The sequence below is a fragment of the Anopheles bellator genome, chromosome 1 (genome assembly GCF_943735745.2).
Source record: "Anopheles bellator chromosome 1, idAnoBellAS_SP24_06.2, whole genome shotgun sequence".
NCBI lineage: Eukaryota > Metazoa > Arthropoda > Insecta > Diptera > Culicidae > Anopheles > Anopheles bellator.
Genome location: NC_071285.1, coordinates 32,555,801 through 32,574,752, shown reverse-complemented (window position 1 = coordinate 32,574,752; position 18,952 = coordinate 32,555,801). Strand labels below are relative to the sequence as shown.

The 18,952-nt window shown below is 40.3% G+C and overlaps 2 protein-coding genes across 9 annotated transcripts in view; both read left to right on the top strand.

The window, feature by feature from the left end:
• The first annotated feature begins 1,161 nt into the window (after positions 1–1,161).
• On the top strand, positions 1,162–17,222 carry LOC131215445 (serine-rich adhesin for platelets-like). The gene is made up of 5 exons (XM_058209835.1): positions 1,162–1,182; positions 2,208–2,655; positions 3,709–6,586; positions 6,701–6,728; positions 17,166–17,222. Exons 1-5 carry the CDS (start codon positions 1,162–1,164, stop codon positions 17,220–17,222), a joined length of 3,432 nt encoding a protein of 1,143 aa, XP_058065818.1.
• Positions 6,705–18,952, top strand: part of LOC131205304 (FH1/FH2 domain-containing protein 3) — a 26,715-nt gene continuing 14,467 nt past the window's right edge. For 5 of the 8 annotated variants that reach the window (XM_058197350.1, XM_058197348.1, XM_058197347.1 and 2 more), the window contains exons 1-2: positions 8,953–9,030; positions 17,166–17,758. In XM_058197350.1, the coding sequence (XP_058053333.1) occupies positions 17,573–17,758 (186 nt within the window). In that variant the 5' untranslated portion in view covers positions 8,953–9,030; positions 17,166–17,572. Of the gene's footprint in view, positions 6,729–8,071; positions 8,125–8,952; positions 9,031–17,165; positions 17,759–18,952 lie in introns of those variants that run through there. The other 3 variants (XM_058197344.1, XM_058197343.1, XM_058197349.1) reach the window with 3 other exon arrangements.

Sequence of the window (18,952 nt, the reverse complement as noted above, 5' to 3'; positions counted from 1 at the left end):
GCAATACTGTTGCTTCACTTGCGGCGCATTCTACTCCTGGTCACGGTCGTCTATCTTGCCGCCGCTCTTGGCCGAAAGTTGCTCTCAGCCGGGGCCAGTAGTTCGTCACGCGGTTTCCTGTTCGCAAAACGACTTCACTTGCAGCCGTGGGCTTACATCTATACCTTTTATGTGTATCTGATAGTGAATAGTATCGAATGGAATGAGCGCAACTTACTCAACATGTTCTAATAACCGAATAGAAAGAATGTGCAAGTTTTCGAAACGTTTTATGAAATCGGCTTTAAGGGAACAGTCTGTGAAAGAGAGTCGAAAGTAGTAGGAATACAGGCGAGAGAAAGAGTGATCTATAAATATCCTGCGTCAACGAATTAGTCCATTCCACGGTCTGGCTTGCGTGTGTAAGTGTTCTGTGTATTTTCCGGTTTGTCCTGGTGTGTGTTGGAAGGTGAGAGAAAATTCAAAATAACTTTGTCGTCTGCAAAGATCATTTCGTAGGGTGTAAAGAAACTGTAGTATTGAGAGCAATGTATTGCTGCTGGAAACAGTAACTCGTCCGCCTCGAGTGATGCGTGTTGTGCGCAGTTGCAAGAACTGCACAAAATTCCTGCCACTACTAGGCTTGGTAAACGCAGACCTTTGCTCGAATAGTGCATATCGACTTGGTGGAAGACCAGTGAACAAATCTGGCATAACTCATGCTCTTCTTTGGGGCTGGGGCGAGTAGTGATGTTGGCCAACGAGTGCGTGATGCAACAAGTGGGCGATGAGCGTATAATGTGATGGTGGTTGTTACTGGTGTTATGGATACAGAAAATTTGTAGAAATTACGGGCAAATCAAAGGCATTGCACCGTATATGTATATTTATATCTAAAAACACACACATACAGCATATATATACATATATATATATATATATATATATATATATATATATATATATATATATATCTTATGTTGGTCGAATGCCTGTGGTTGAATTGATAGATGGTTTGCTCGTCTTTAATGGGGTCTGATGCTGTATTTGTGAAGGGAGGCCAATCTTCAACTGGTGTACGTAATTGTGCTGTATGTGTGATTTGACGATACGTCGGGAATAATATTCGCCAGTGACTAGCTAGCACGTTGTAGACAAATTCGCTGTAACACGAAGAACAGGATGTCGTATCGGAACTATCACGTAAGTAAATCATAACCTGGTTTTAAATGTGGATCAATGGTTCAATATTTACGATTAATCCTTGACTATGCCTTATTAACCTTATGCCTTATGCCTTATTAGCTTTGATCACGATTTCACTAACTTTCAGTGAAGAATTAGGACAGATGATCTTGTAATTCCATGAAGTATTGATAATCCACCGATAATCCACCGATGAATAACTAGGCTACAAGGAAATGAATGTGGTTTTCGAAACTAAGTCATCGACCACTACCACCACTCATTATTTTTAAATATATTTAGAATACGTGTGAATTTTTATATAGATCAAGCTTAATAGTTTCTCGCTGTAGCCAATCGTTTGCGGTGGGATGGTTATTAAAAATAAGGAATTGGGAACTCCGTGGAATAGCCAACAGCCAATCCCAAATATGACTAAGTTCAATTCCGGTTGTCGGTTTCCGTTTGGAGTCCTGCGCTTCTTGTTGAACTAAATGGGAATGTGGATAAGTTTTTTAACTTTTGTTTTGACTTACGCTGATATTCATAACCCTGTTTATAGCGTTGTCCGTAACGCTCGTCGTTGATACGCAGCTGGCCTGGGTTCGATTCCCGGACAAGGTGGTTGCTGCGAGTCGTAAAGTATTCGCCTATGTATTCGTCATCTTGGTTGTGTTTTCCCTTACCTCCTTCATCACCTTCTACTGGGTCATAGTGTTGAATCTGATCGTTTCGTCGTATTTCGTCATCCTATCGCTTTTTGTCGGCGACCCGTGTTTTTCATGTTCACTTGCAAGCTCGTTTTTTGTGTAATATTCACACACCTCCATCGGATTGCCATGGGGCTCATGTACGACGTACGACTATTAAACATTAAACTAATTAACTGGATAAAAAATGTTAATAATCAGACACATCCAAACGCTTCTTTCATTATTATTATTATATTACAGTAAATTAAATATTACTAAAATTATGAACTTTTACACTCATGGTTATTATTACATTAACGCTTCTCATTATTCAAACCTTGTTTTTTATAGCTCTCAAAAGATGCAACGCCAGCTTCCCGGTTCAGTTCATTGAGTTCTTCCAGCACGAGCTCGTATCGTCCGTTGTATGGTTCCGGTTCGTATCGCAGCCCTCGTTCAGCTACCACATTGTCCGCAAGCTCGACCGTGTCTTCGTTCATTAGCCGCTACTCGAATTTGTCTATCGACAAGGATAAAGAACAGGGTTGTGATAGAGCGAAAGAAGATGAACGTCGCAAGCAACGTGAATTGCGCGAAAAAGAGCGCGTAAAAGAACGCGACCGGGAGAAAGAACGGCTGATCGAAACGTCCAAAAAGCTCGAAGCCCAGATAAAAGAAAGCAAACCGAGCCCGCTGAGAAAGTCCGCACTGATTGCAGTGAAGTATGGATCAACGAAGGACATTTCTTCGTCAGAAGATCCTTCGGCGAAGGGACCTATTGTTACTCAATCCGCGAGAAGTACTGCGGATAAATCGAAAAAAGATAATGCTCCTCCGGTTACGTTCACTACACGCTACAGTCGGGTGGCTAAGAGGGATAAGTCACGCGAACCTAGTCCAGCGTCAAAATTCGGCTCTTCAAACTCACTTACACGTTCACGACAACGGGATCCAAGTCCTGTTGCAGGACTTGTTACCGAAAGCATTCGTTCCCGTGATGCTAGTCCGGCCATGGGGTGTAAACGTACCGATGCTTTGACTGTTGCGGATAAGCTGCCCAAGCAAGCGGTGTCTAACGAATATAGAAAGCAATCATCAAGAGGTCTAGCATTTGCACAATCCCGAGCACGGTCTCGTGATCCCAGCCCTACGGTACGTTCATGCACCTCTCGAGAATCCAGTCCCATGGAGCCGAGATATATTGAATTTGCTAATAAAATGATTGCAACAGCGGCACGTTCGCGTGATCCGAGTCCGATTTCCACTCATCATCTCAAATATGGGCCAATATCTAAAAAAGGAGAAACCGAACAAAAGCATCGTTTTACCAGCTCGATCACCGTCAACCCCTGTCTCCGACAACAAGATACTAGTGCCGCCCAGCCACGAAAGAATTCAATTGGAACACCTGTACACACAAAATCACAATCCCGAGATCCCAGTCCAGCCGATAAAAAAAGAAGCACGTTGCGAGGGCGTATGTCCAAGACCGAAACTGAAACCACAAAGTCACCGACGTCGTCAAATGCTGGAAAAAAGACACGTGATCCTAGTCCGGCTGTTAGTATGAAGGTGTGCAGTAAAGAATCAAGCCCAGCGTTACTGACAAGTAGAAGTCGGGCGTCTCGGAGCTCTAGTCCTGTAGAATCGGTTCGTGATAAGTACGGACTCGGTGGTTCAGGACAACGCCGATCCTATGTTCGCTCAAATAGTGGACTAGGAGCAACCAACAGGTTCGGTCTAAGCGCGAGTCCTGTCACCAAGAGTCCGATCGCGGATATCGCTTTGTCATATATGACGTCAAACGAAGCGAAAGCCACTCGGCCTTCATCGCGCTTTTCGCTCAATCCAGAAACTCATAGACCGCTGCCGTGTTCACCGCCTCTTACGTCGAGTCAGGCATTCTCTCCAGAATCCCAGTCGTGTGTTCAAGCTACCGAGTCGAAGCAAGAAAGTTCCTCCAGCTCCGAGACCACTACGACGGAGGATTCGTCCGAGGAGAACGAGAACAGTTTGCAGCAGGAACCAAAAATTTTCATCGAAATCTCTTTGGTAACAAGGGGCACATCGCCTACCAGGCCTGGGACAACTCCTCTGATCCGCACTCGACGGGTCGAGATAGGCAAAACAATCGAAACGACCATCCGGAAGCAGCTTCTCCCAGTCGAAACGGCCGACAAACAAATGCAGTCCGATCGAATGGATGACTCCACAAGATATTTGCGTTACAATCAACCGTCGTGCCGTAGCTGGTCCCCGTTTTTCGACTCTAAAGAGGGTACGTCATCACCCACCCCTCTTTATACGCGCTACTCAAGTAGTTCGTCAAAGTACAATCGTGACACTCCTAGTTTGAGCCGCGAAACAAGTGTCAGCTCGACGAAAAGTGGCGCTTCGGAAAATCATGAGTTATCGAAGCTGGCGGCTCGCGTTAAGGATCTAAGTTTGTCCACTCAGAACAGCACCAAGCCCACGGCAAGCTTATTGACGGACACTGGCACGAACATCGGCAGACCCAGAACACTTCTTAAACAAAGTTCGCCGGAAAAACCTCCTGCAGTCCCAACAAAGGACGGTATCGTGTCGATGAAATCGGTTGCCAACAAGGACTTTCGTAAATCAGCACTTAACATGGGCCCGGCTTCAGAGCGCCCATGCAAGTCCTCTTCTTCTTCCTCATCGACCAAATCGTCCAGCAGCTATTCCAGTTCATCCGGTGCGTCTACTGCGGCGCAGATCGAGATGACAAAAGGCAAAACGGCCGTTCAGATCAATCAAAATGGAATTTCAGCTCGAAGTTCGTTATCGCCGAGCTGTGAAGACACCAGCGGGTCCTCCAATACTGAAACGGACCGATCCAGTACAGATCGAGAGCAATCTCTGGTCCGTACTTCGTCGGTGGCACTCGATGAGTCACAGAACACCACCAACAATGAGCTCCTCAGGCGAGCAATTCAGCTGGCAACCAATTTCGTGATGAATCAAAATCGTGGTGTCCCAGAACGTTGTTACGAGAACACTTCCACAGAGCAATACTTGCCATCGGATGTGAGTGGGAAGGCAGGCTGGGAGGCAGGGACTCACTACATGGAAAGTATTAAGGATGATTCTAGCGACCAAGATGATGTGGAACAAGGTCAATTTGACAGTAACAAGGATGACGAGGGAAGGTCGGTGCTTCAACGTATGACTTGGTGGCGTAAATCAGACAATTTCGAGCCGCATTCCCCAAAACAGGAAGACACTATTCAGGAATCGCTACCAAGTGTTCGCAACTTCTGTTACCGTATCCAACGTGTGGAGTCTGGCGAAAAACCGTGGTGGTTGTCGGAAGAGACCAAACGTCCGGAGTCGGAGGAAACGTCCGAGGAGAAGCCGATGTCTGCCGTCACTGCGTTAATGTCTGCCGAAGGAACCTCTGAATCAGAGGCCGGCGATGGCCGTAGCACGGTGACGGGCCTGTTTGATAGTCAGGCACTTAATTCATTCCATCCGATCCAGGTGACTCGTATCGAGTCCGGAGAGAAGGCTTGGTGGATGAATAGTTCAGACAATTTGACCGATAAGGTGAATACTGAACAAAATATTGAAGCATCATGCAAATCGCCAACACTGAGGCCAAGCAATAGCAGTGATAGTGGTGGTAAAAAAAGGGCAGGATTCATAGTTTGTACACTGGAAGCTGAGGACGAAGCATGGTGGGAGGAAGCAATGACTGGACTGAAGCGAAAGGATTCCACCAGCGGTTCAAGTAGTACTTCGGTTAGTCGTGGACCATCGCACGAACCAACACCTGAACCTAGAAATGGACAACTGTTTAGAGTTTCCCATGTTCGTTCCGGTGACAAAGCTTGGTGGTTGTACAGCTCAGACAATGACGAGAAAACTCAGTCAAAGACAGAGCATACTTCCGAATCTGAGTTTGTGCACGAGTGTAGTCCTGTGAAAGCGAAACCGTTCAAGATAACTCGCATCGAATCTGGTGAACAGCCTTGGTGGATGCTGGAAACATCCGAAGGTCCGCTTTTATCTCGATCCGGTTCCAAGTTGAACTCGAATAGCCTCAACAGCTCTAAAAAAGGTAGCGGACAGACTAGCCCTACGAAGTATCGTATAACACACGTGGAATCCGGCGAGAAAGCTTGGTGGATGATGTCGGACACTTCGGATAATTTGGCCGATAGTCCACGCAAATTATCGACATTCGCGGAGAAGCATGATGAGGAAGAAACCAGTTTGCACGACTTTGAAAACGAAACACAAATCGGAAAGGAATTGCACAACGTAACAAAGGTAGCGGCTGGTTTGCCGAAATTTCCAATCGGTGAATATGCGGCGGAAATGCTTGGTGAAACACCACCCCTGGGTCATCGGGCCAGTCCGGAGGGTATAGAAGATAATAGCCCTCGATTAGGCGGTCGAGTCTCGCCTTATGATAACATTCCTTCAGCTGCAACCACAGTTGACGAGAGATTTTTGGCTAGCGGAACCGTGGGAAGCAATACGAACGGCGGAGTTGTACCATTCAAGGACATTCAGTGTCAATCAGCATTCATCACACACCTTACGAACATAGATGATCTGCTGGGTAAATCGTGCCATCCACTGAGCCCGATTATGGACCAAATGTTTATAATGGACGGCGCTGTTCAAGAGATAGCACCGGAGGATGTTCATTTTCACGACAGCACAGCACGATTCATCGATTACGGATCCGGTTCCGCTGATAGGTAAGATAGTTGGTTTGTGCTTTCGTTAGATTCATTCATGCAATTCTTCCCTTTCGCATTTTTGCAATGGAAACTTGCTTCAACTGCTTATTTGGATTTTTTGTATTGTTGCAGAGTTCACCATATCGACCGCACAGCGACGGTAAGTAAACAAAGTTTCGTCGTTTCTTTGTTTCTCGGTTTTTGCATCAAATCAGTCATTTGAATTCTACCGAGACCATGAATCTTTATTATTATGTCGCTTCGATTTTCATACTGACGCTAATGAAACGCATCTAAAACGTTCACCAAGTGCGAGACCTGGTGAATTCTTGTGAAATTAATCAAAGCACATTGTTTCTTTTAAATAAACTCAAATCTCATGATTGAGAAAAAATTAAACTCGACGAAACCGCTCGATGGCGTACTCCTGTCTATAGCGCTGGGTTCGGGTGCGCTGCGGGTTTACAGGACTAGATTCGGTGCGCCATTGACTGCATTTTTGTGACATAAATTTACATGCTTGGAAAACGGTTTGTCACGATACATATGGGTAAATATTGTGGAATAATTTAAAAACTACGAACAGATTGCATATCATGCATAACAGTATAAGAAAGAATAAAAAAAAAACTTTCGTACAAAATGTGAAACAATTTCTCAGTCCCTTAGTTTCATCTTTAAAATTAGAGAAACGAAAAAGTGTGCTAAAAAATTTAATTGTAAGAAAGTTAATTTAAAAAAGTTAATGTTGAAAGGAGTAAACTTTTCGTATGAAAAAGTTAATTTTTCGTATGAATCAAAAACTCAGTCACAAAACAGTTATTCACCAAAATTCGCCTCAGAGAAGAACAGAAAGAGAGACACAGAGAAAAATAGAGAGAAAAGAGAACGGGAAGGCAAAAAACAGGTACTGGGAACGCAGAGTCAGAGATTTCATCTTCATCATTCATTCATTCATTCATTTATTCATTCAGGCGGTCAGAAAATACAGAGCCTAAAATTGTTGTTTCAAATCGGCTGTTATCATTTCGTAAATCTTTCATTGTTCTGTCCAATTCCTCTAATAATTTTTCTCTAATAAATAAACTCTAATAAACTCCACCGCAATACTAGGCTGTTCATTAGTTCTGCGCCTAGATAAGAGAAACACCATTTTATGGTTTGAAAAATACTTTTTTATTCAGTATGGTCTCCCTGGACATCAATACACTGGTTTCAACGAGACTCCAATTTATGAAATCCTTAAATGTTGGCCATTTTCAAAATGTTCCTTCTTTTATTGAACCGCAGAACTTTTGGAACAATCCAATTTAAACACCATTGCACGCACACACGCGAACGCACCGACGTGTGCGGACGTGTCGTTAACATGGTGTTGGTGCAAACCAGGTTTAGGTTTGCAGGTTCAGGTTTGTCATCAGGTTTGAAGGTTCAAAGTGACGTTCAACACGGTTGGGATTCTCAGGAAACAGCAGACACTTTTTTTCTTAACTTCCAACCCAACCTTCAGAGAGAGTTAAAATTAAAATTCCAAGAAGGAAATATTTGAACTTCTCGTATGTACAATAAACAAATAAACAATAATAACGTTCAAGCGGAAATTAGAGTGGTGCTTTAGTTAACATTGCCAACGTTTGCCAGGAAGGTGTTGTTGTGTTATCAGTTATTATTCAGGGATTCATATAAAAGCCTCAGAAACTCAGAGCCAGAAATTTCAATAATTTTTCAACTGTTGCCGTCAGCTCAAAAATCCCGATTCAACCTACGAAAATCCCGAACACGAAACGAAAGAGAGCTTTCGGATTGGATTAAACTATAAAGCAGCCAAGCTTTTTGCTTCGCTTATGTTGTTGCATATGAGGAAAATTAGGAAAAGTGATCGAACTGAACGTTTGATGGACGGATATCGAGGATTAAACAGTTGGTACATGTGGCATAAACTATAACAATTGTTCTATCGATCGTGAGAAGTGGCAGAAATCGGGTTTGTTTTCCTTTTCACGACGTCCCCGAAGAGAAAAGCTGTGGTTACAGAAGAAGAAGAAGACATAGTGTCAGGAAACAAAGTAAAAATGCAATTTATTTCAGTGTGGGAAAAACGAAATCAATCTTAATATTATATATTAAAGTTTAATATTTTTGTGTTGTTTCTTTTGTGGTGCTTTTAACATTTCGGCGATCATTGGAGATAATTGGATTGTGTACTTTGACTCATCGACGGAACGCCAAGAGCGTATGAAAATGACCACACAGTGCTAGTATTTAGCAATTAGCTAGTTAACGTTGGTTCGTAAAATAGTGGATGAATGAAATCTGCATATAACCTGTTTATATTTTGTGTGTGATTTGCCGCTGGTGCCATAAATATTTCCCACTAAACCGATCATATTTCGGTCGGCAACATCATAAAACTACCGGCTTTCGGAAAGTGAAGTTAGCTTTGGGAGTTGATAAAAGATGAGGTGAAGTGCTAAAATCGTTCTAGAGGGATATTACGGATGCAATACTATTGTAGTGGTTTTCAATGTTTGGCTCTTCACATTGCTACTTCTGTTTCGGATCTTAATCTAAATCCGAACACGTAACACGGAAAAAGCAAAACCTTACAGCCTCAACGGAATCGAACGGTCTAGGAAAAAAGCACACGAGCATCGAAGTAATAAGATTTGGCGGCTTTCGTTTCCAACAACACATACTAAGAAGAAGAATGTTTCGCGTGAAGAATGTCTAACCAAGAGCGGCAAATGTGGTTTGAGAAAACAATTTGAGACTGTGGCGTTAGGCCAATTTTACATTTAGTGTGTTGAATACGTTGTGTTTTCACAACTCTGCAGCTATGCCGGTCGCAAGTAATGTTTTAGTGTGTTTTGCATTTTCCTTTATATTTTTTCCGAGCTTTTACTGTCTCGATTTCGTTTCGTTGTTGTTTTTTGCAGGATTGTGACATAGGTTTTTCGATGTCATTGACACCTCTTTTGCGATAACATTTCATCCTTGGTTTCTTAAGGGCCGGCTCTTTTCGTGTTCAACTGTACATTATTGTGTAGATTAATTAGCTTTCTCAATTATAGATTTGTTATGATTTGTTAGTAATAGATTTTTTTTCAAGATAAAAAAAAACTATTGTTTTTATTGTAAATCTGTTCGGTGAGATTCCCGAAAAATTGTCATCAAAATTTCTTCCGTAAAAGTTTGTTTTTCCAATATTTTGTAAATGAGGTATTTTAGAAATCAAGAAAATCCACTGCTTAAAATTAATTATAAGCAAACATTTGCAGAACGAAACTTACTCAGCGAACTAGACTTTATCTATTTGCCTTTAGTGCCTTCAAATCAAACATACGTGTTTAGCAATAAACTATGCAAACAATATTCTTTATCGAAATCACTGTGTGTTGCTAAAACATTTGATTTTCCATGGAACGATGAAGTAATTTGGACAATGCAGCTTACATATACTTTTATTCATAGTCGTAACACTCAACAGCAACTTATACGCAGCAACAATTTTTCATATCCCCAAATTATCCTTCATTACGCTTTGATAATGGACAAACAAAAACGAATGCGAGCTGGGTTCTTGAAAGTACATTAGGAACACTCTTTAAATTATCGTTATGGAGCTTCAACCAGACCGTGATTGAACATAGCATTCTGAAGTAGAGTGGTTAAGATATTTTCTAAATTTGTATCCCTTGCATTCTGCTGCCGGAAGTTGGTCATTGCAATCATTTTCATTTCCGGTACAGGCATCGCTCAGCAAAGCATGGTTCTACGAAATAGCTCTAAGAAATGTTGCATAACAAATTTAAAAAATTCCAAGTTAGTGATTAACGCCAGATATTGGAAATATCATTTCCGGTTTACCAGTAGACAGCAGAAAGGTGTTTTTCCAACTATCATATGGTATTTATTAGGGTTTCTCTACTCAATGTAGACTTAATGTGAACGATGAACGGCTGTTTTTGTTTGTTACATTCAGTTGTGAGTTACAGGATGTTAAGAGTGGAAGACTTCCCTTCCCTTCCCTGGAGAGACGAGTCTGAGAGCTTAAACTCCATCACATTAACTAAGTTAAATTGGTGCTCGATGAGAAGTCAATGCGAGATATAGTAAATGCGATCAATATTTATTGATTTGTTATCGATATCAAAATTTGAATTAAGTGATTTTTTTCGCAATCAAAAGTGATACGTAGTTTGATGTTGATATTGATCAGTAAGATAGTAAAAATCAGTAGGAGCAAGAACTACGAAAGTCAAGAAACGAAGTAGACAAGAATGCTTAATCTTACGATCACTGAATCTGGATGAGGCTTTCATATCTGCAATCTTCATGTGCATGTAAAGAGGTTAGGTCAAATTTTGTCGGCGCTTGGCATCAGTTTAATCGGTGGCCAGAAAGCGATAATTGAAAGACAAATTACGGAGCAGAGCTGAAGCGAATAGAGTGTTTGAAATCATGGTGAAATCAATTGGAGCCTAATATTATGCCATTCGTTTCGAGGTCGCCGCAATTAACAATGTCGGGGATATGAAGTATTCGCTATGAGTATTGTTTCTAACAACTTGAAACTGAAAGGAGAAAATGATAAATTTGAAGATAGCGTATCTACGAATTGTTTTTCCTGTAGCACTAAATTATACTGGGCAAGTGTATTTAATGCAAAATTGGGTTACTGCCACGCACATGAACATAATATTTGTTTTGAGTGCGTTGTGAAGTTAGATGTGTTCGCGTCGTAGGTGCAATTGTTTAGGATTCAGGTTGAGGAAAACAACAACAATAATAGTAGTAATTATTATATAATTCAACAGTAACATTATATAATGCACTATTTTAACAAAAATTTAATATGTATTACTGCATACTGGGTTTACTAAAAAGAAATTCACTATTTTTGTGTGAATTTCAAAAGTGTATTTCCGATGGTCCGATTTACGCCGTTTTGTTGTATAATTTTGTTACCATTTTAAAGGTGGCTTCATAATGTCTCTCTTATAGAGGGTGTTTCAGTAACGGCAAATTTTTTCATTTGGTTATTTAAAAAAAATGGCTGAATATTTTTCAATGGTTGAACATTTGTTTGAAAGGTTCATTCATGACATTTATGTATAAAATATAATTTCGGTTGCAGAAAATTGGGAAATACGAAAAATTTATTTCCTAAGTGGTAGGTCGCCAAATCATTCGTCAAAAGCACATTTCATTGTAGCTCATTTCCACCTCGGTGGCTATGTTAATAAGCAGTATTGTGGTACGGAAACCCCACACATCGTTCAAGAGAAGCCAATGCACCCACAACGAGTGATTGTTTGGTGCGGATTTTGGCTGAATGGTTCTTCGGCGTAATTGAAGCTGAGAACTTGGACGGTATTTGGTTTCAACAGGACAGCGCTACATGCCATACAGTGACAGCCACAATCGATATTTATGTTATGCGAACAAACCAGCAACTATTGACGACCTCAAAGCCAAAATGCAAATGGTAATTGCCGAGATAGTACCACAGATAATCGAAAATATACTCAAAAATAGGCCTTTCGAAAGGACTACTGCTAAGCCAGCCGTGGCACACATCTGACCAGAATTGTTTTCCATAAAAAAATGTTACAAAATTGAAAAATGTTAAGCCGTTTCTTTTATTATAACCAACTGAAAAAATATGTCGTTACTGAAACGCACTGTAGAAGTTTTACGCTATTGTTAAAAAAAATCTAGCTATCTAATTCTACAATCTTCTCTTTTAAATTGTTTTTAATTTCTTATCACTCAGGAAGTTTTGCAAGGTTTAAAACGAACATGAACTTGAAATTGTACGATACATACTTTACGAAATATCATTCACTAAAGCCAACATTCTTATAATTATTTTTTTATGCGTTACTTGCCGCATTGGTTGGGCAGGGTAGGATAATGACAGATATATTGACTTGATAAACATCGACGTGTGTGGACGTGTTCAAGTATCAAAATATAACCGTTAAAATTCACATATATGAAAAATAATAAGTCAACCATGATTTAGAAGTAGGACCGAAGATTATATAGATATATGCTGAAATGCCAAAAAGGCATCTTTCCTAAGTTACCACTTTTAATTAAATCGCATGAAGTTCGCAGTTCATCTCGTTCAATATCTATCTTTCTTTCTTAGGAGAGTTTTGCGGATGTGAAAAAGCTACTGGCGCATTGTTATTCAATGGAACTTTTAAACAACACGACTGCGTGCATCAAAAATCCTCTGCCCTATGCCAGATTACTTCCTTCTTTCAGTGCGGCTTTGCACTTCTCGTGGATGCAGAAGTGCATTGTTGGAAAGTCGTTTGTGCTCTTAATGTGCGAATTATAAGAGCCAGCATTCTCAGTATGAATCAGGAAATGTGCAATCGACAGTAATCAAACAATTCAATAGTTGAGAAGCAGTAGATGTGTGTCTTTACTTTTCTGAGGTACATTGGTTGAAGTGAAATTTCTTCTTTATCCGACTGCTACTCCCGAGCGTTCATGCTCTGCAAGTTGTAGTGATACACTTTGCGCAATTTTCCAGTTGTTCATCTTTCCGTTTGCACCTCATTGAATTGCGCAAAGCTCACAAAAATCATGACAGAGATCACACGTATGAATTCGTTTCTGTGAGATGATGAGCCACATGTGAATAATGATGCCCGTAATTGTATGACTGAAAGGGGGGTGGTTTGGTCTGAAAACAATGGTACAACTACAACTACCTTCACAATGGAACTTGTATACCTTCAGATTTGAGTTTTTGTTGAATATTTTTGGCCGATTGGAAAGGGTGAAATCTCCCTTTTCACCTCAAATGAAAATATTTATTTTATGTTCTCTATAAGCCCATCAGCTTTAATTCGATGAACAAGACGTTCGTTTTAATATTCTTTGTTTATTTAATCAACGACACCTCGCTCTTGTAAAATATTTTTGCAATATCATTGGTTCTGTCACCATTAAAACTAATCGGTGGCCGTTCTCGATCGGTTATTTTCAAGGTTTAAAATATTCAAGGGCTTTGCCACCTTACAAGCTGAGAAACAAAATAATGTCTTGTGAATACCCTTATTTGTGCATTGATTACCAAACCATATAAGAGATCATGTAATTATTAGGCTGCTCATTAAATTCCGAGCTTTTATAAGAAAAACACGTTTTTATGGTTTGAAAGTCACTTTGTTATACAGTACAAAACCTCCCTGAACACCAATGCACTTGATACAACGAGACTCCAATTTTTGCATTCCATCCATGAAGTGAGAAACTGTACGCGCTTCAAAATACGCTTCCGCAGCTGTTATGATGGCATAATTTGATGGAAAACGTTTTTCACGCATAATACTGTGTCATGTCGATATAAAATGGCTTATAAAAAAAATAAATGGCCGATTGAAATGAGATTTCACATACGTTAATATGAAAAGTGTACCAATATATAAAAAAATAGACTCGTAGCAGCGTCCTCCGTTGTCGAAGCTCGGAATTTAATGAGCAGCAAATTTATGGGTTACAATCAACTAAATCTGCACAGTTGTTTTAATATAGAGCAAATCGAAGAAAGTCCAAAACTTCAACTAAACTTTATTTGCGCCGTCCAAATTCATCAACGACAGGAAACGGCTGGTTGCAAATTTTGCAAATATTTGCATTACAATAGTCAACAGTCAACAATAACCACAAAAATCTTTTATAGCTGCGAGGTTCCCTCGGGATATTTCACACTAGTATAATAGTGAACAAAGATTAACTATTTTTCTGTTGCACGCAAAGACCGCCCAGAGGCTGTAGTGCCAAGAAGAAGAAAGAAGAAGAAGAACTATTAACGCTAGGAACACTAATACGAGATCTCGTGAAGTATCGATGCTACAGTTTTAAGTTCAGGCTCATTTTAAAGCTGATACTTTACACTCAAAAAATGATTTTATTGTTTATTGTTTGTTCCATTCGTTTATTGTTTGTTCCATTTCATGAGTTACAGGGTGTTAACAATGGAAGTCACCGTAATGAAAATTTGGTACATCTTTCAATTTTTCTTTGAAAAAGGCGAAATTTCAAACTAACCGCTGCAATTTTGCATGGTGTTTATGGTGCCAATACTCTAATAGCTAGTTGTGATATATTTTGGTTTCATCCACCCGTTTCGGTTATTTTCGATATTAAAGATGCACCTCGCACAGGCAGACACGGCATCGAAAATGTCGATAAAATCGCAGAAATAATCAAAGTTGATCAGCATTTTCGTAGTCAGAGCATCGGCCAGAAGCTAAAGATCAATCATCGAACAGCTTAAAGCCATTTTCGCAAAGCTGGATTTACAAAGAAGTTCGTAGTTTGGGCGCCACCTTATTTACATCAAAAACCGTGATGCCTCGAATTTCCATCTGCGCAAGTTTGGAAAAACGAAATGAAATTGAACCATTTCTTAAACCGATGAGTATTGGGGATGAGGAATGGAATACATACGAGGTGCGTTCAAAAAGTTCTGACAATTTGGCATTTACTCGGGCTACGTATGTTCGATTTTCAAATTTCAAAAATTCACTTATGGTGAAACTTTCGGCCTTGAGTAATGAGCTGAAACTTTGAGTAATTAGTAAATTTTTAACAACTGTTTTACTGTGCGCGTGTCTTGGCCAATCGGCGATTTTTGTCTATTCCGAAAAATTGTTGGCAAAAAATGTGTGTCAAATTTTGTGTAAAAAACGAAATAAAAAGCTCGGACGAAATTGAAATGTTGACTGTAGTTTATGGTGATGCTACTAAGACCAAAAGCAGCGCTTATCAATGGTTCAAACTTTTTTCAGAGGGCCTAGAAGATGTGAACGTCGACGTTGTTTGGTCAGCCATGTTTGGTCGAATGTAAACAGTTTAGCTTACAGTTTTCTTCGATTGCAGGGTCGTGGTGCAGTTGTTGTTGCCAAAGGATACAACAGTCAATAACGAATATTTCCTGATAGTTATGCACAATTTGCCCGAAGCAATCCGTCACAAACGCCCGGATTTGTGCGAAACCCAAAATTGGCTGTCGCACTCCTGCTAACACATCGTGGTTTCTGCTCGAAATTTTGACCAAAACAACACACTGATGATGCTAAAGCTACCGTATTCTCTAGATCTGGCCCCCTGTGACTTTTCTTTAATCCGGAAACTGAAGGAGGCCATGAAAGGACGAAGCTACGATACGATTTAGGTGATAAAAATGGCATCGCAGATGAAAAAAATCTTGTCCAAGCAAAACAGTTGACAAAAATTGACCGATTATTCAAAATAGCCGAACTTTTCACCATCAGTCACTGACATGTGTAGCAACCTAACGCCACAATCGTAAATCGTAAATCGGATATACGTAGCCCGCGTAAATACAAAATTTTCAGAACTTTTTGAACGCCCCTCGTACGACAATACTGTGTGAAAAATCTTGGTTCGTGGTCTAAGCGTGCTGAAGCAGCTCAACTGGTGGTCAAATCGGAACTCATCGCTAGGAAGGTTTTACTGGGTTTGTGGTGGAACTTGAGGGGAGCCGTTCATTATGAGTTACTTCCGTGTAGTCAAACACTAAATTCAGATATCTACTGTCAATTACTGCACCATTCGAAGCTATCAATTGACCAGAAACGACCGGAATCGACCAACGGAAGAGATTTTATGTTTCACCAGGACAACCAGGTTTAGTGACTCGCCATTTAGTCCGGGAGCTTGGTTGGAAAGTTTTAATGCATCCACCGTATAGTCCGGACCTTGCACTAGACGATTGACGTGTATCACAAGATGCTTAAATGAAGAAAACAGAAAGCCTAGAAAAGCATGCTAATATTAATCAATGTTAATCTCTGATACTCTCTGTAGCAATTTGTTTTTACGGGCGGGGTTGTTGGTGCCGCGCCAACCCCCTGTCACGCCGGTATCGGAAAAAAGGTGATACAACAATTTTACAATACAGTCTGAGAACTTTAATTTTCCGAAAAACGATCATCGGACTACGTTGTGCATTTCGGTAGCCATGGTAAGAATTATGAAGGTTCCATAAGTGTAGTGTGTAGTGTGGTTCTCAAAAGTTGGAGATGAAAATGCTTTCTGGAATTACGAATTACTGTACGATCACATGTCACAGCCTGAAAGGTAGACAATTTAGTCGATGTGCGGCAATTTTTCGCATAGTTGAAAAAAAAAGAAAAAAAAACAAAGCGTGTATGCAGAACAGCCGCAAAATAAGGAAAATAAAGTAAAACGCTCTCGACTCTCGATCGCTTTCGTACCTAACCAACAGTGCCTCCCATCATCCCCCGTCCTGCGACTTTCAAGACCAGTTATGGTATGGATAACGTTCTAGCGATGGATAACTGAGTGAAAGACTATTCTTGAGCGCTACCGAATGAACAAACACAGGAACTTTCGGTGCACCGTTCGCGAAGATGTCCACGTAACGCATCCGCGATTTGATTTGAAAAAGATACCGCACGAAAAACATTGTGCTGTTAAGATTATAAGGATTATTACTTATTAAGATTATTTTGCGTAATTGTAGTAATGTTTAAATATCGTGACTCTGCGTCTAACGTTCGTTTTTCGTCAATCGTGTTTTCAGCAGGTCATCAGAAAAGAATCGGCGGTGGAGTTTCAATTTGTGCTAACAGTGGCCTAGATGCTTTGGCAAAACAGATTGAACAGTGATGTGATTTTATACGCTGCCATTAAAGTGTGGGATGTGTTGCAGTATGTTTTAGCACTGCGCGTCACCACGACATCATCAATGGTTGTTTAGTGCTCTGGTTTGGCCTTTGTTTTCCACAGCTTCCAGAATTGGCTTTCATTGGTCATTTTCTGTTGGTATGGCCTTCAGTCTTCAAAAGTGTGTGTGTATGTATGTGTGAAAAAGGAAAAGGGAGAGATATAAACGAACATTTTAGTGTTATGTTGCGAAGCGTACCAGCATAAATAGTCAACGTAGAAATCAAAACAAAAAATTGCGCACAGAAAAACCTAGCCCACAGAATGACCAGCATGGAGCCGGATGAATTAATCGTTGTCCGGGTTCAGTACCTGGTAGACAATGATCCGTTCAACAGTCTGTCGATGTACCCTGTTCCGTCACGAGCTCCTCTTTTTTCGTTTGCTAGTGCTGTTCCATTAGCCACCCAACTTGGAGCGCTGCTTAGACATCTCGGAGCACCACAAAGGGTAAGACTCGAAAGATTATGAATCTATTATGTGTATTGATGTTTTAGTATGAACTATTTATTTGGTGTTGGTAGTAGTATTAGATTTAATGGTATATATAGTAGCTTTTGTATTTCTTTGCCTTAATGGTGTAGGAGCTGTTTTGTGTTACACAAAATAGTTTATTTTATTTCTATTTGTTTTATTGTATTGCGTACGATACCAGTCAGTTAGCAAACTACACTTAAACATGTTACCCGTCTTAACGGTAGGTGCTTCGATCCAATCGAAACTCAACCACCTTTTGAAATGCAGGGTTGCCGATCATAGTTAAAGTTGAAGATAAAGTCAGTCAAATGTCTGCCAGATCGTGTAGGATCCGTTTTTGCGTTTACCACTCGTAATAAATTCACTTTTCATCACCATTGACGATTCGATACAAGAACCCGTTTCTTTTCTGCCATGGAAGCAGTAATTTGAAAATGGTTTTCCTTCTTTCAATTCATTTTGAACTCAGTAAGACTTTTATAATCAGACTGTCTAGGTTGCTCTTGTTCTTGCTAGACAAAATCACCACTTTTAAACCGCGAAAACACGTTCTGACATCTGACACGTTCTCCCAGCTAGAGCATGTTCACCATTAACACCCATTAAAATACGATGACTTTCGGTAGCAGTTTTCTTCATATTGAAGTAATGAAGAAGAAGTACTGCAAAAACACTTTACCAGGAACAAAACTTGACATGTTCAAATGCTTCAAAAAGGTGTTGTTTGCTCTTGAATGATGATGATGATGCCAAATGCAGTGGACGTTTAAATGAAGCGACAACACCGGACAGTTTATTAAAAATTTATAAAAAAATCACAAAATCGTTTTGAATGATCGAAAAGCGAAGTTGCGTAAGTCGATATGTGAACTTGGATCCGGATCACTTCACGCCGGAATCAAAACGATCGTCATCTGAGTGGAAAGCAACTGGTGAATCTCGTTCAAAGCGCTTAAACGCACAATAATCGGTTAGAAATGTTATAGCCTTGGTTTTTGGGGATGTGCATGGTATAACATACATCGACAAGGTAAATACCGTTAACAGTGAATAGTATATAGCGTTATTGGAGAGTTTGAAGGCTGAAATTACAAAGAAACGATCGTATACGACAAAGAACAACTAACAATATTGTTTCATTGAGGCAACGCACCGTGTCACAGGTCA